A 12,114-nucleotide genomic window follows, 5' to 3' on the forward strand; every position below is an offset into this window, starting at 1 on the left:
TGTTCCCATACCAAAATCTTTACATACTTTGGGATTCACCTCATCAGACTGGCACTGTCCTTGGCATGATTTCGAATGAGACGTTTCTCTCTTTTCTCCCATATTCTCCTGTTACTCTTTCGCATTCATCGCTTGCATTCACTTCTTATGTTTGTGACCATGCACTTCAAAAATAAATGATAAAATAGTCAATTTTTCTCGAGCTCTCCTCCTTTCTTCCTCTAGCTCCTCCAAAGACAAGCAAGCATGTTGCCGGCCATAACCTGATTTCCAGATCAACCGGAAGGCGCGGATGTCGACCGTACATCACAATAAACGGGGACTTGCCTGTATTGTTGACTGTATGGAATCACGATGAGCTAGCAACACCTTTGGCACGTCCAGCACCATAGACGCCTTGACTGGTAGGGTTTCATCGTGAGAGGAAGTGGCCTGTGTCACGCACTGGATGATAGTTCAGTCTCGTGTTAGTTGTAGGCGAAGATCACCTGTCCACGACCCAGAAGCGATAAGTGAAGTTTTCCAGAGTATGCAAATGGGAGTTCACGTCAGGTGACAACTCCAGATGCGAAAAGTTGGGCTTATAGAATACGAATTGAGAAATGATTGGTCGTCAATCAATAAATTGTGTGAATACGTTTAATAAACAAGTGATTTAGGGTCTTGAAACTGAAGGAGATCGTAATGAACCTTTGGAAATTCGAATAAAACTGAATCTTATAACGCTAACACACTAATCATAGGGTTACTGAAGACTTTTCAACACCCCACAACAGGTTTCGTGCTTATTGGGGCTTATCATTTAGACAAAGTCCCCCAGATTCTGCCAACCATGCGTTCTACTTGAGCCCAAATTGCATGAATGCATTTGCCGGAAATCAAATCGTCTCTCACCCATTAAAACTACTACTGCATACGGATCAGTAGACTTGTCACGATGTGACTTCCATTTAACTAGCAATGTAGTATCATCTCAGCATTTTTATAGTGATACGCGTAAGCGCCTTGGTATCGGAGATCTACGAAATAACGCTGTGAGAAGAAATCGGAGAATGTGGGCTTTTTCTTTCCTCAAATGACGTCTTGAACTTTTTGCTTGATTTTTTAAAAACAAAGTATCCAAACCTTTAGACATAACACACTACTCATAAGGTCGCTGATGACCCTCCAACAAACCACAACAGGTTCTTCTCAGAAAAAGAACAATAACTTTATCAACGATTTGTTTTAGGTTCTCCAGGCCTTGTTTGACTTGGTTTCAACAAAACTCAACTTAACAACGAAAGACTGCCCACTGCTGTATTTCTGAAAAAAGAGTAAACTTTACAAATATTTTGTTGGATTTGTATTAATTGGTCGGAATAAAGGACACTTCTGGGGGAATGTTTTCCCTGCAGTCTTTTTGAGAGATGAGCATTTCGCACCAGAACGACTCCCTTGGGGGGAGAAGAACCAGAATCATAAATTGTGCTTCCCGTCAATCACATTTGGTTCTAGCTTCCAACTGAATCACTGACCGGACCATGAAAGGCAAGAATAACCGTTTTTTCTAGGGTAGAATTGTCAATCCAGGTAAACGAAAAACAAAAATATGTACTCTTTCTGAAGGTGTCTTTTAACCAGGTAGTGATGCCCATATTCCAATGCTGATTTCTTGGGCACCCTCGATGTGCTTAAGCGCATGACTTTCTTAGTTCAGGAACCAATATTCTGTTGAAATCGAATGACTTTTTTATCAAGTCAAGACTTAGGTATCGTGATCGAACGTTTTGTCGTGTTGGTTCACTACTTAACGGAACCTACTTAACTCTCTGTCAGTAGTATGGGATCTGCGACGGGTGAAGCCATAATCAATGGTGACATTCACATCACCTGAGTGAAATCTAACGATTCAGAAATAACATGTTATTTAAACTGGCATTCAGCTGCCATAATGTTCCTGAGTCTTGTTCGCAAAGGCTCAGCTTTTTCACCTTACCTATCTTACATTTAATCGTCAATTGAATTCATCTCTCTTCGAGCGCCTAAGAGACCCAATGTCGTTTTAATTATTTCTTAAAAGTAACTGGTTAACTTCAACGTTCACAGTCATTCTTGATTTAAAGAAATCTTGAATAACTTGTTAGAAGGTCGAAATTCTGCGCATTACTGGGTTGTGCGTGCTTGGTGTCTGTACGAGACAGACCTACCAGTTGTACAAGCAAGATGTCCTTGAAATCTCAAGTTCAAAGGAGGACGTACTTTTTAGCAGTAAACGGTGCCTATTATCCGCACAATGCTATCAGCTGCATAATCTTCAAAAGTGGAGTAAAACTTTCTAAGCCAAAATGTTGCATTTTGTAGCGTATGTGCTCAAACCAAAAATCGCCTTAATCTACCTAAATATTACTACAGCTCACCAAATTTCATTGTTCACTGGAGCAACCTTGCCTCTGGTTGAAAAGTCTTGTGGGGTACTTTCCGAGCATCGCTGAGACCCCGGGATGCCCACATGGGGCTTAAGAGATTGGACTGGCTCTCTTAATTCGATTGCCCGAGTACTTTACTCCATCAGGGACACGTCATAACTTTCGAAAATTCAATTCCATTGTGCGAATACTGAGCACCGCAGTAAACAGTGCAAACTTTTCACTGAGGCTTGCGATCAAACCAGCAAGCCCTCCCTGTCCCACTCCTCTCCGAGCATCCATTCCAAATTCACTCCAATTTTTACGTCTGCCAGATTCGAAAGCGTCGGGAGTTTCGCAAGCGGTCATGCGAAATGCTGTCTACATATGCTACCTCAACAACCACAGAGAAAACCTTACCGTCACAGCTGTCACAAGGTCAAGTAAGAACAGGGAAGAAACTAATCGAAGTTAATCAGAACTTGAAGAACAACAAACTACCGGGTTGATAAAATTCCACTCTGAACGACAGTGCTGATTTATGGGGTGAGGATGACAGCCTTGTATTGTGAACGGGATTAAAAATATCTACCCAGTTATTTCAGGGACAACTTTTCAACTTTCTGGTCAACGTGGATAGAAAAGTGATATACCCATATAGTTGATTCGGTTTAAGAATGACACAGTTACACCAACCAGACCAGATTTATTTTTGACGAAGCAGGCGTATGTATCATTAATCATGGTAGTACAATCTGTAGCCAAACTGTGGAAATAAATCTTGTATTTCTGCGACAGATGAATCCCAAAGGAGGGTATGTAACAACTGTTCAAAAGCCCGCTGTCCTAAATAGTCTAAGGCCGGTTATCAGACACACAAAAATTGTTTCCCCTTTGGGAGAACATCAAGAACCGAAAACAAGTCGAACGAAAATGTGAAAAATACTTAACCGTGGCAGGGAGCATTACTAACGATCACCTGCACATCAGTAAGTACTAATTTTGTGGATACACATTGTGTGAAGAGATGTATGGCGTTTTCATAACCACCTGTATTACCTGTGTAACAGTGATACTACTGATGAGGGAGATATGCGAGTAGTATGTTTTCTCGTAAATCCGCTTTGCGTCTCTTGAAAAGTGGGATATATTGCGGAATTTGTGGAGTCGCTTTGTAGCAACAGTCAATGAATATCCAGGAAAGTTCAGGAAGACGCGTTCAAGGAGAAGATGGATATTCAATTTTTGTAAACACGATTCATATGAGAGTTTTGCTTCCCTATCCAATATTCTGTAACTGTTCAGTTAGCATTTTCTAATAAATAACTCCGCAGCGAAAGCCTTCTTTTCAGCTGGACATCCAACAGAAGCTGCCAGGAGAACGAAGGTAATGAGCCGTCAGGTTTTCCGTTTGTTTTTGAAGACTTTTACAAACAAACATCAGTTTGAATTTCACGCCAGTTCAGTTTGGCATCCACAAACCGTGAATTGTGGACTTACGTACTACGTTTTCAAACTTCCTAGTATACGCTGGCGAGTAGTATGGGATGGAATGGAAAAATGGGTTTTAAAAACATATGGTATCAAATGATGACCTTCTTAATGCCTGAGCCCTGTCAGCCAGGTGTTCATCACGTGATATGTAAGCAAAGTTCACACACTCGGGGCAAGATGGCTCAGTGGTCGGAGCACGAATTTACTGACCGGAAGGTCCCGCAGTCCGAACCCGACCTCTAACTCACGACTTCTCCCGTCTAGGCTTGAATAAACCCGGCAGAATCCAAGCCCTCGTGCTTCCTTCGGGTGTCATGGCAGTCACCACACTTAACGACAAAGATTATCTGGGGCACTTTGCAGCAGACGGGGCCTGAACAATATCGTCTACAAACTTCAGGTCTTTAAGCTTAACTGGTGGTCCCTGAAAAGGACAAAAATGGTAGTTGGATGTTGAAGAGTTTTCATCGATCTTGTGACTAGTGCGTTCCATCAAATTCACGGGAGAATTTTGGGCAAGTTGACTATCACACGGTAAGAAAGCCTTGTATCAACAACCTGAAGCAAATGGAATTTTGGCTGACGGATAGATTTTTATATGTGTGAGATGAATTTTTATAGAGTAGTAAAAATGGCTTCCGACGCACCAATTGCGACTACTTTCTGGAAAGACTGACACTACAGCCCTGCAACTGGCTTTTTGAATTTGTTGTGCAGGGGGTGGGGTTGAACTTCACCATCAGAGTCTGTGGCAAACTTTCACGGCCTCCGAAATACAGCGATTAATGCTTACTGTAAACTCGCCAATGGAATAACGTCTCTTAGAGGTATCCTTTCAACCGCATTCCATTTTTTCCGCAAAAGTACTTGTTTTCTATTATCCCTGGTAGGGGGAATCCTACTTTGCAGACAAATGTGCTTGCCCTTCTAATTTGGATCGCCACTTGAATTTTGTTCTCAAACGTATTCACGTAAAGGCTAATCTCTGCTCTCTTTTCCACTCCTTTAGTCCGAAACCAGGACGTTTTGTTTTACCTGACTTATTGTGGTTGCGAGATTTTCACCGGGAATATTTCTTCCGCCCAACTCCTACTCAACTTGCTCTGCTTTCTGATTGGTCGAATTGTGAAGGATGTCAAAAGTTACCCGCTATGACGATATTTGTGTTCCTTATCCTCACTTCATCTATGTGTCAAATAGATGTCTGTGTGGGCGTTTGTGGAGTTTGTAGAATTCACCCCGGACTCGAGTTTCGCTTTTATTAGAGCTCACCAGCAGTGCATATTTTTGCCGTGCCAGGGTTCGAACCCCGGGCACTACTGCTCTACCGGTGTACACTAAACGCACTTGAATTTTCACTTCCTAACATGCGAACGTGAATTCTAAAAATCCCGCAAACATTTGTCCAGCAGGTTTCGAGCGTCCGACTGAGAAGTCTTCACAGGTGGGTCAATAGATCGTCGTTCAAGACATCTGGCAAAGCAATCACAATCAAGCGTGAATACGTTCGCCTGTGAAAATGGATTGCCGAAACTGACGGTCTACAGCTTGGCATGCAATAAATGTGTTCGAATCGTGGTTCGACAGCGAGAGTGGTGCCATTAAAACGGCTACTATTCATTTCAGCTGCTTCCATATGCTATGGTATACGTTTCTTCTACTCAAACGGAGCGGCATTCACTGAAACTCTTCAGTGCTCGTCTGATGGCACTGAATGTTTGGCTAATTCCTGCAGTTCTGCAGTTCTTGCTTGTTGACCAGCTGGCTGTTCATCTGCTCTCCGAGATTGGAAGTTAGTTTTTCGGGACGGCCAATCTTACAAGACACTGTTAACCGTTCACCAAACAGACGCATTGGAGCTACCAGTGAAAGGAAAAATGCCCCATGCTCAGAAATCGTTGATAAGCGAACACCAACTAAGCGCTTACAAGCTATTAGACACGAAAGTAAACATCTCGTGCACAAAGTTTTTTTTGAAAAGTAAACGTTGTCAATGGAATTCTTGAACACTTTTGAACGTTTATTGAGTATTAAACAATAATGAATGAACACTGCAAAGCGGTTTTAAACATCCCCTAGTAACCTTAACCTTCCACCAGATGCGGGGGCGTAGACTACTAACATGCTTCATCAGTAGTATACGCCTCCGAATTTTTCCTCAAAAACGTAAGATATCTAGGAGGCATTGTTCTCTCTTTCTGCACCTTGTATGCCACCGGTTTTCAACCTTATCTTATTTTAAATCTTGGTGATTCCGTCCAAAGGTCTACCAGAGGTGGGTTCTCCTTTGATTACATAATACTCGATGGCCTTGCTTTGTATCGCTACACGCTTTCTGTATCTCTCGAAACTTCTGCCTCTTGTATAGTTGTTTGTGCTTTTCTGTGCACGCATTTTCCTTTGTTTTTTATCGATCTAGCAAAGCAGTTATTTGTATATAAACGCCAAATCTGTTTGGAATGCATGGTACTGTTGAGAGTTTCCCCAGCAAATTCTGCGAACTCAATTTTTGTACGCATCCTCTGCACGAGATATTTACTTATTCAAGTCCAGTGGGTACATTTATTGACCAATTATGTCCAGTAGAATAATTGTCATTTTGCAAACAACTGGTTATCCACATTTAACCAGGTCCGCTTTGAAGACAAAAGTCGGCTGCTCCGAAGTTGCAGGTGAGCTGTCATGAATGCGCTCAGATCACATGCAGTGATGTGAAACACCGAGTAAGCTTGCTTGTTTCCTCTGCCCATTTTATGTCTTTACCAAGCGTCAGCAACGATGTTGGGAGTTACAAATACGAATAACAAATTTTACTACTGATAAATGCTTCACTAAGAAATATTGCTTTAAGAATTCCCAAGTTCCAGAATTTTCCACTGGGTAAGTGGGTAGGTGCACGACACCTGCACACCAAGATTGCTACCGGTGAAAGGAAGAAGGCCTACGCTGCGGAGTTATTTATTAGAAAATGTCAACTGACCAGTTACAGACTAATAGACAAGGAAGCAAAACTCTCATATGCATCATGTTTATAAAATCTGAATATCCATCTTCCCTTGAACGCGTATTCCTAAACTTTCCTGGATAATCACTGACTGTTGCTCAAATCCAAGCAAATACAACTTCCGTAATAGATCTCACTTTTCAAGAGACGCAAAGCGGATTTACAAGAAAACATACTACTCGCATGCCACTCCCATCAGTAGTATCACTGTTGCACCAGTAACGTCAACTTCCCTAGCTCATTAAATCGTTATTTAATTTAAGTTAGTTAAAAATAGTAGCCTCTATATTATCCATGATCGCTCTTCTACATCGAAAGTCCAAGCATGTTAAAGCTAGTACATATAATCTAAACAGCTAATTCATCCGTTTAGAGTGAAATGTCTGTCTGTTCTACAAAAGTTCACCTGCGGTTCACCGGGTACCCGCGGTAGTGAAACATGCTACCTTTAGCCAGTCACTTTGGGCGTATTTCAAAGACACCCTCCCCCACCCGTCACCTGAAATGATTTTTCTCAATGGGAACGTGTATAGTATACACTGGATAGTCATCCTTATCCGTGAAACAGTTGTTCGACTGAGCACTACTGGACCAGGAAAAAGGTGCATTTTGAAAATAACTATTACAGGCTTACTTTACTAATCATTATATTAAATAATGACATGTACAAAAAATGAATCGTTAAACTGTTGCCTGAGGAGAAAATAACTGCATAGCGATTCGCGCGTATGTTGCCTAGCAACACCATGTTACAGATTCGCACAAAGTTTTCGTTCTCTCTCTCTCTTTCTCTCCCTCTCCACACTAATTACTCGAGCAATTCCACCTGTGGAGAGAACCTACCTAATCACTCTAAATAATACAGAAGGTTGCCGAACGTTTATCCCAAAAAGGGGAAGTGGGCAACACACTCAATGTGGATAATGACACATCACGTGACTCTCCAACCTGAAACGGCCAGCTTCCTTTGTCTTACACGCAATCGAGCTTTTTGTATGTGTGGGCATGTAACGGAAGTAATCCAATGTAATGCAATCTATTTTCGATCCACTTTCCGTTCAACTCAACCAAACAAGGAGGAATTCGAAAATTATGATTCGGTTTATCTTACTGGCTGCCGGGGTAGTGTTTGTTGTGAACACACTTCTTGTAAATCTGTGGATCGGTTGTCCCATTCGACTGATACAGCATGGTTTCGACTGACATTCAATTCTTGAATTAATTTAAGGCTGATAAAGCACGTGTTTGTCGATGAAACTCTAGAACAGACCGTGACCTAGGTTGGAAACAGGTAATGAACACGGACTGCTCGGCTCGACGTTTCATGAGGCATGTATATTACCCAAAATTACAGCAAGCATACTTCAAAATAAGGTTGCCCGCCACCTAAAATAGACCCTGAAGAACCCCTTCATCCGGTCGCATGCACTTCAAACGATTCACAGAATTGAAAGTGTCACTAGGATCACAAAGTAGTGCAGAACAACCATTTTGTTCACCGTACTTTTCACTCGCATATTATCAGGAAGGTCGGATTCCTGAAAGTAACCTCAGAACACCCAGAACCTACTGCTCCACCAAAATCTCAACAGGAAAGCCGACAAGCATCCAGGCCAGTCAATCATTCAATCGATTCAGCAAAAGTTGATGAGTGCTCTTGCACGCCAAAGAAGCACGACCGAATGTGATCAGCGTTCAAGCATTTCATAGAGGCACGATCTATGTTGATGGATGTTCACTAACGTCTAGCAGACAGCCTGGATCAATGTCAGAAAGTCCCCTTTAAATAGAGTGGGGCCGTTGTAACTTTTGCTCTCGCACTCGCGCGCACTCACTCGCTTGCTGGGAATATAGCGGTTGTTTTTCCTTCTGTGAGTCTTTTTTCACCGGCACTAGGCACTGGAGTGGGGTTAGCAGCAGATACCACAGGTGGCCGAATCAGCAGATATAACACATATCTTCGCTATTAATGCGCACGCTAGAAAAGAAAGAGTCTGAAAATCTTATCAGTAGTAGTTTTGTGTATGCCTCCTGGCACTTTTAAACTTTAGCTGAATAAAACTCATCTTTGAGATAAGGTGTCCATTAGTACTCTTTTCCGTATGTGGTCAGTTTCCGTCTCATTCAGATCAGCAGAGCCGTTTGGTCCCTATGACTAATGTAATACATTCACCCTCTCTGGCAACTTCGCCATTCACTGTCTTCAACTACGTCTCTACTTTCAATGATTTCTGAATCAGACTGGGTGTGCTTACACCAAACCTATGACCTCAGTACAAATATAATAACTTTTAGTCGTAGATGATTGTGGGCTTTGTAACATTCAAGTTCACATCACTCTCGTCCGAACAGTCGTCCTTATGCTCCGAAGCAATCATTCTGCTGAGTCCACGCCAAAGAGGGAATAATCAACTGGAGTTTCGCTCTTGTTAGAGGTCATGAGCAGTGCATATCCTATGGCCGTGTCACAGCTTGGACCCCGGACATCTAACAAGCAAGGCGAACGTGTAACCACTACTCTACCAGCATACGGTGCACGCATCTGAATTTCTGAGTCTGAATTGGCAAACATGTTTACGACTGAGTGATTGTTAACAACGGTACCAACTCTGTATCTCGGCTAACCTTGGTCACAAAGGCATGATCAAAAGCCTCTTGTGCTGCGTGCACAAAGCGATCGATTGATGAGCACTTGGATGAGTCGCCACACCAAACCTCATACGCATGGTGCAGGTAGACCCCTGGGTCACCAAAAATTAACGGATGAAACCTGACTACTTCAAAGTAGTCAGATCCTGACAAATTTTGTCGCACAAACTAAATCGGGAAGTCACTGATTCAAGTTCACCGTGCTTGGAGCTACGACTAGAACTGTTAATCAGACTGGCACCCAACCGATCTCAGAAATGTCTAGCTTTTGACTCCATGTCTGGACGTGATGCAGCGTGAGCTAACCATGTGTCATCCTTATAACCGGGTAATTTCCCATAACTAGAATCTGGACATAATTCCGCACTTCCCACAATCTTTGTCTTGCTGACAGTTTGATCGCTGGTCGACAGATAATTTGCGATTCTGTGTGAACGGGATGGGGTTTCAGCCAAAATGATGAGACGAGGTTCTTTTTCTTTCAACCAGTCAGGCAGCGAAAATGGTAAGAGAAATAAGGAATTTGGAAAAATGGGTTCTAAGTATCCATGTGAATGGTGAGGACACTGCTTCAACTAAATCAGTCTAAAATGAACAGAACTGCTGAAGTTTTCCAGAGGCAACACACTACTCGACGAAAACTCTTTGGCAGCTCACAACCTATTTCACCATCCTTGGGGATCATCAGGTAGGCGCAGTTCCCGAGTTTCTCGTCTGGACAACAACGTATTGCGCTACCGCGAATACTGTGCCAATCGAAGCATGAGGCTGCCTGGTATGGCACATTCAGTTGAAGCAGCCCATCCTGAGCGAGGGCTTCAGCTGAGTTCCAGGTGAGTCTAGTGCCAATACCAAGTTCGTGTACAAATTAGAGCATCAGTCAGAAACGACTGGTAAACACAGTGGTGGCTAGTGGACTGTCATGGGGAAGTATGCAGGACTCGTGGTTCGTACTCATGTGACAACACGCTGAATCGCCACAACAGTTTTGCATCCTGATGATGGTAATCGGGTAGTAGACTATCAGGAAGGTCAACTTCTTGAAAGCAACCACTGAATGCCCGAAATCTACGGAGAATCTCAGTTCCGCGAGATGTTGACCAGACAGATAACGCCCCCGCAATATGCAGCACGTCACAGCCTTGTATCAAACCCAGACAGCGAGAGTCAGCGTTGATCAAGGTCAGGCAACGCCCCCGCAATATGCAGCAAGTCGCAGTCTCGTATCAAAGCAAGACCGTGTGAGTCAGCATTGGACCGAGCTCAGACAGTGTCCCTCCAATAGATAGCTTGAGACCGTTGTACATTCGCACTCGCACTCGATTGTTCGGAATATAGCTGTTGTGTTCCCTTGTGTGAGCCTTTTTTTCCGGCATTAGGCACTGGAGCGCAGATACCACAGTTTGGCAAATCAGCAGATATAACACAGACCAAGAATCACGGCAGCATGTTGCAGATGGATATGTCCTACGTGTACAATCAGCTTCTGAATGAATTCACCGTTCATTCGTTAGGGCCTCTCCTTTCATTGGTTCTGACACAAGCGTCGAAACGCCACAAATCACCGTAACGTTTTTTTACAGCCAATGAATCTGTCTCAACGAAAACGGTTATCCCATTGGCTGTTATGTAGTCCCGTGATGCCTGGGAATGGTTCACCTAATAGTAGGCCTCATGGTTGACCTGAAGTTTACAGTGGAAAAACGGGACATTAGCTTAGTGGTCGAACCTCTGCCGAAACACGTCTGATCGCAATGCAGACTCCTATGAGAATTAGTGGCACTGGTCTGTCTCTTCCGAATCCCACAAAACCCCACAACTGAATACCGAATAGTGGAAGCAATAAAATTCAAACTACCTGTTCGCACACCCAGTATCCTGGAGTTAATGGACGAAACAACCATCTATATTGGTAAAAATCACAAATCCTTTTCAATATGAATACCGACACATCGTCAGTAAATCTGCCGATTCAGGTCTGCATAAGGCGTTTGCTGAACTTTTAATTTCTTCAAAATGGAACGCAGCTACGATTAATTAATTAATTAATTAATGACTAGTTAGTCGTACCAACACCGTGCTTTTGTTTCCTCTTTCTTTGAACTGTGTGTGCGTGTGTCTTAGAACCCTCATCGAAAAGCTGATCGACCGACTTAAGACAAGTTTCTTTATTTTATGGACTAGATGAACCCTGAGATCGGCTTGTGAGTCGTATTGTTCTCTCCCACCAATAAGGATGAGATTTATAATGCACTACTCATAAGGTTGCTGAACTCCATCGAGAGCTACCGACCGGTTTCGCCCTTCTTGGGGCTCATCAGGTGGGCGCAGGCCCCCAGTTTCCGTCAACATTATGTTCTACTTCAAACCAAATTGCACGAAATTCGCGAAGTACATTCATTTGCAAACGAATTCGTTTTTTTTTCGAGACTCACCTGGAACCCAGCTGAATCTTTTGTTTATGATTTTCCCAGACAACTGAATGTGCTGCACTTCAAGTTTCAGTCGCTACGATACTCGAGATATCGCAAAACATGTATATTCATACACACAACTCATGTAACTAGATTCGGACGAATG

At 42.9% G+C, this 12,114-nt stretch overlaps 1 protein-coding gene across 1 annotated transcript in view; it reads left to right on the plus strand.

Annotated features, from left to right (window-relative positions):
- The window catches only part of T265_03653 (hypothetical protein), a gene marked incomplete at both ends in the record, with an annotated part of 20,366 nt that overhangs the window by 871 nt on the left and 7,381 nt on the right, over positions 1-12,114 (plus strand). The window contains 3 exons of the mRNA XM_009168195.1: positions 7,031-7,103; positions 10,582-10,775; positions 11,856-12,018. Coding sequence (XP_009166459.1) covers positions 7,031-7,103; positions 10,582-10,775; positions 11,856-12,018 — 430 coding nt within the window. The remainder of the gene's footprint in view (positions 1-7,030; positions 7,104-10,581; positions 10,776-11,855; positions 12,019-12,114) is intronic.

This window comes from Opisthorchis viverrini (assembly GCF_000715545.1).
Source record: "Opisthorchis viverrini unplaced genomic scaffold opera_v5_53, whole genome shotgun sequence".
Lineage (NCBI taxonomy): Eukaryota > Metazoa > Platyhelminthes > Trematoda > Opisthorchiida > Opisthorchiidae > Opisthorchis > Opisthorchis viverrini.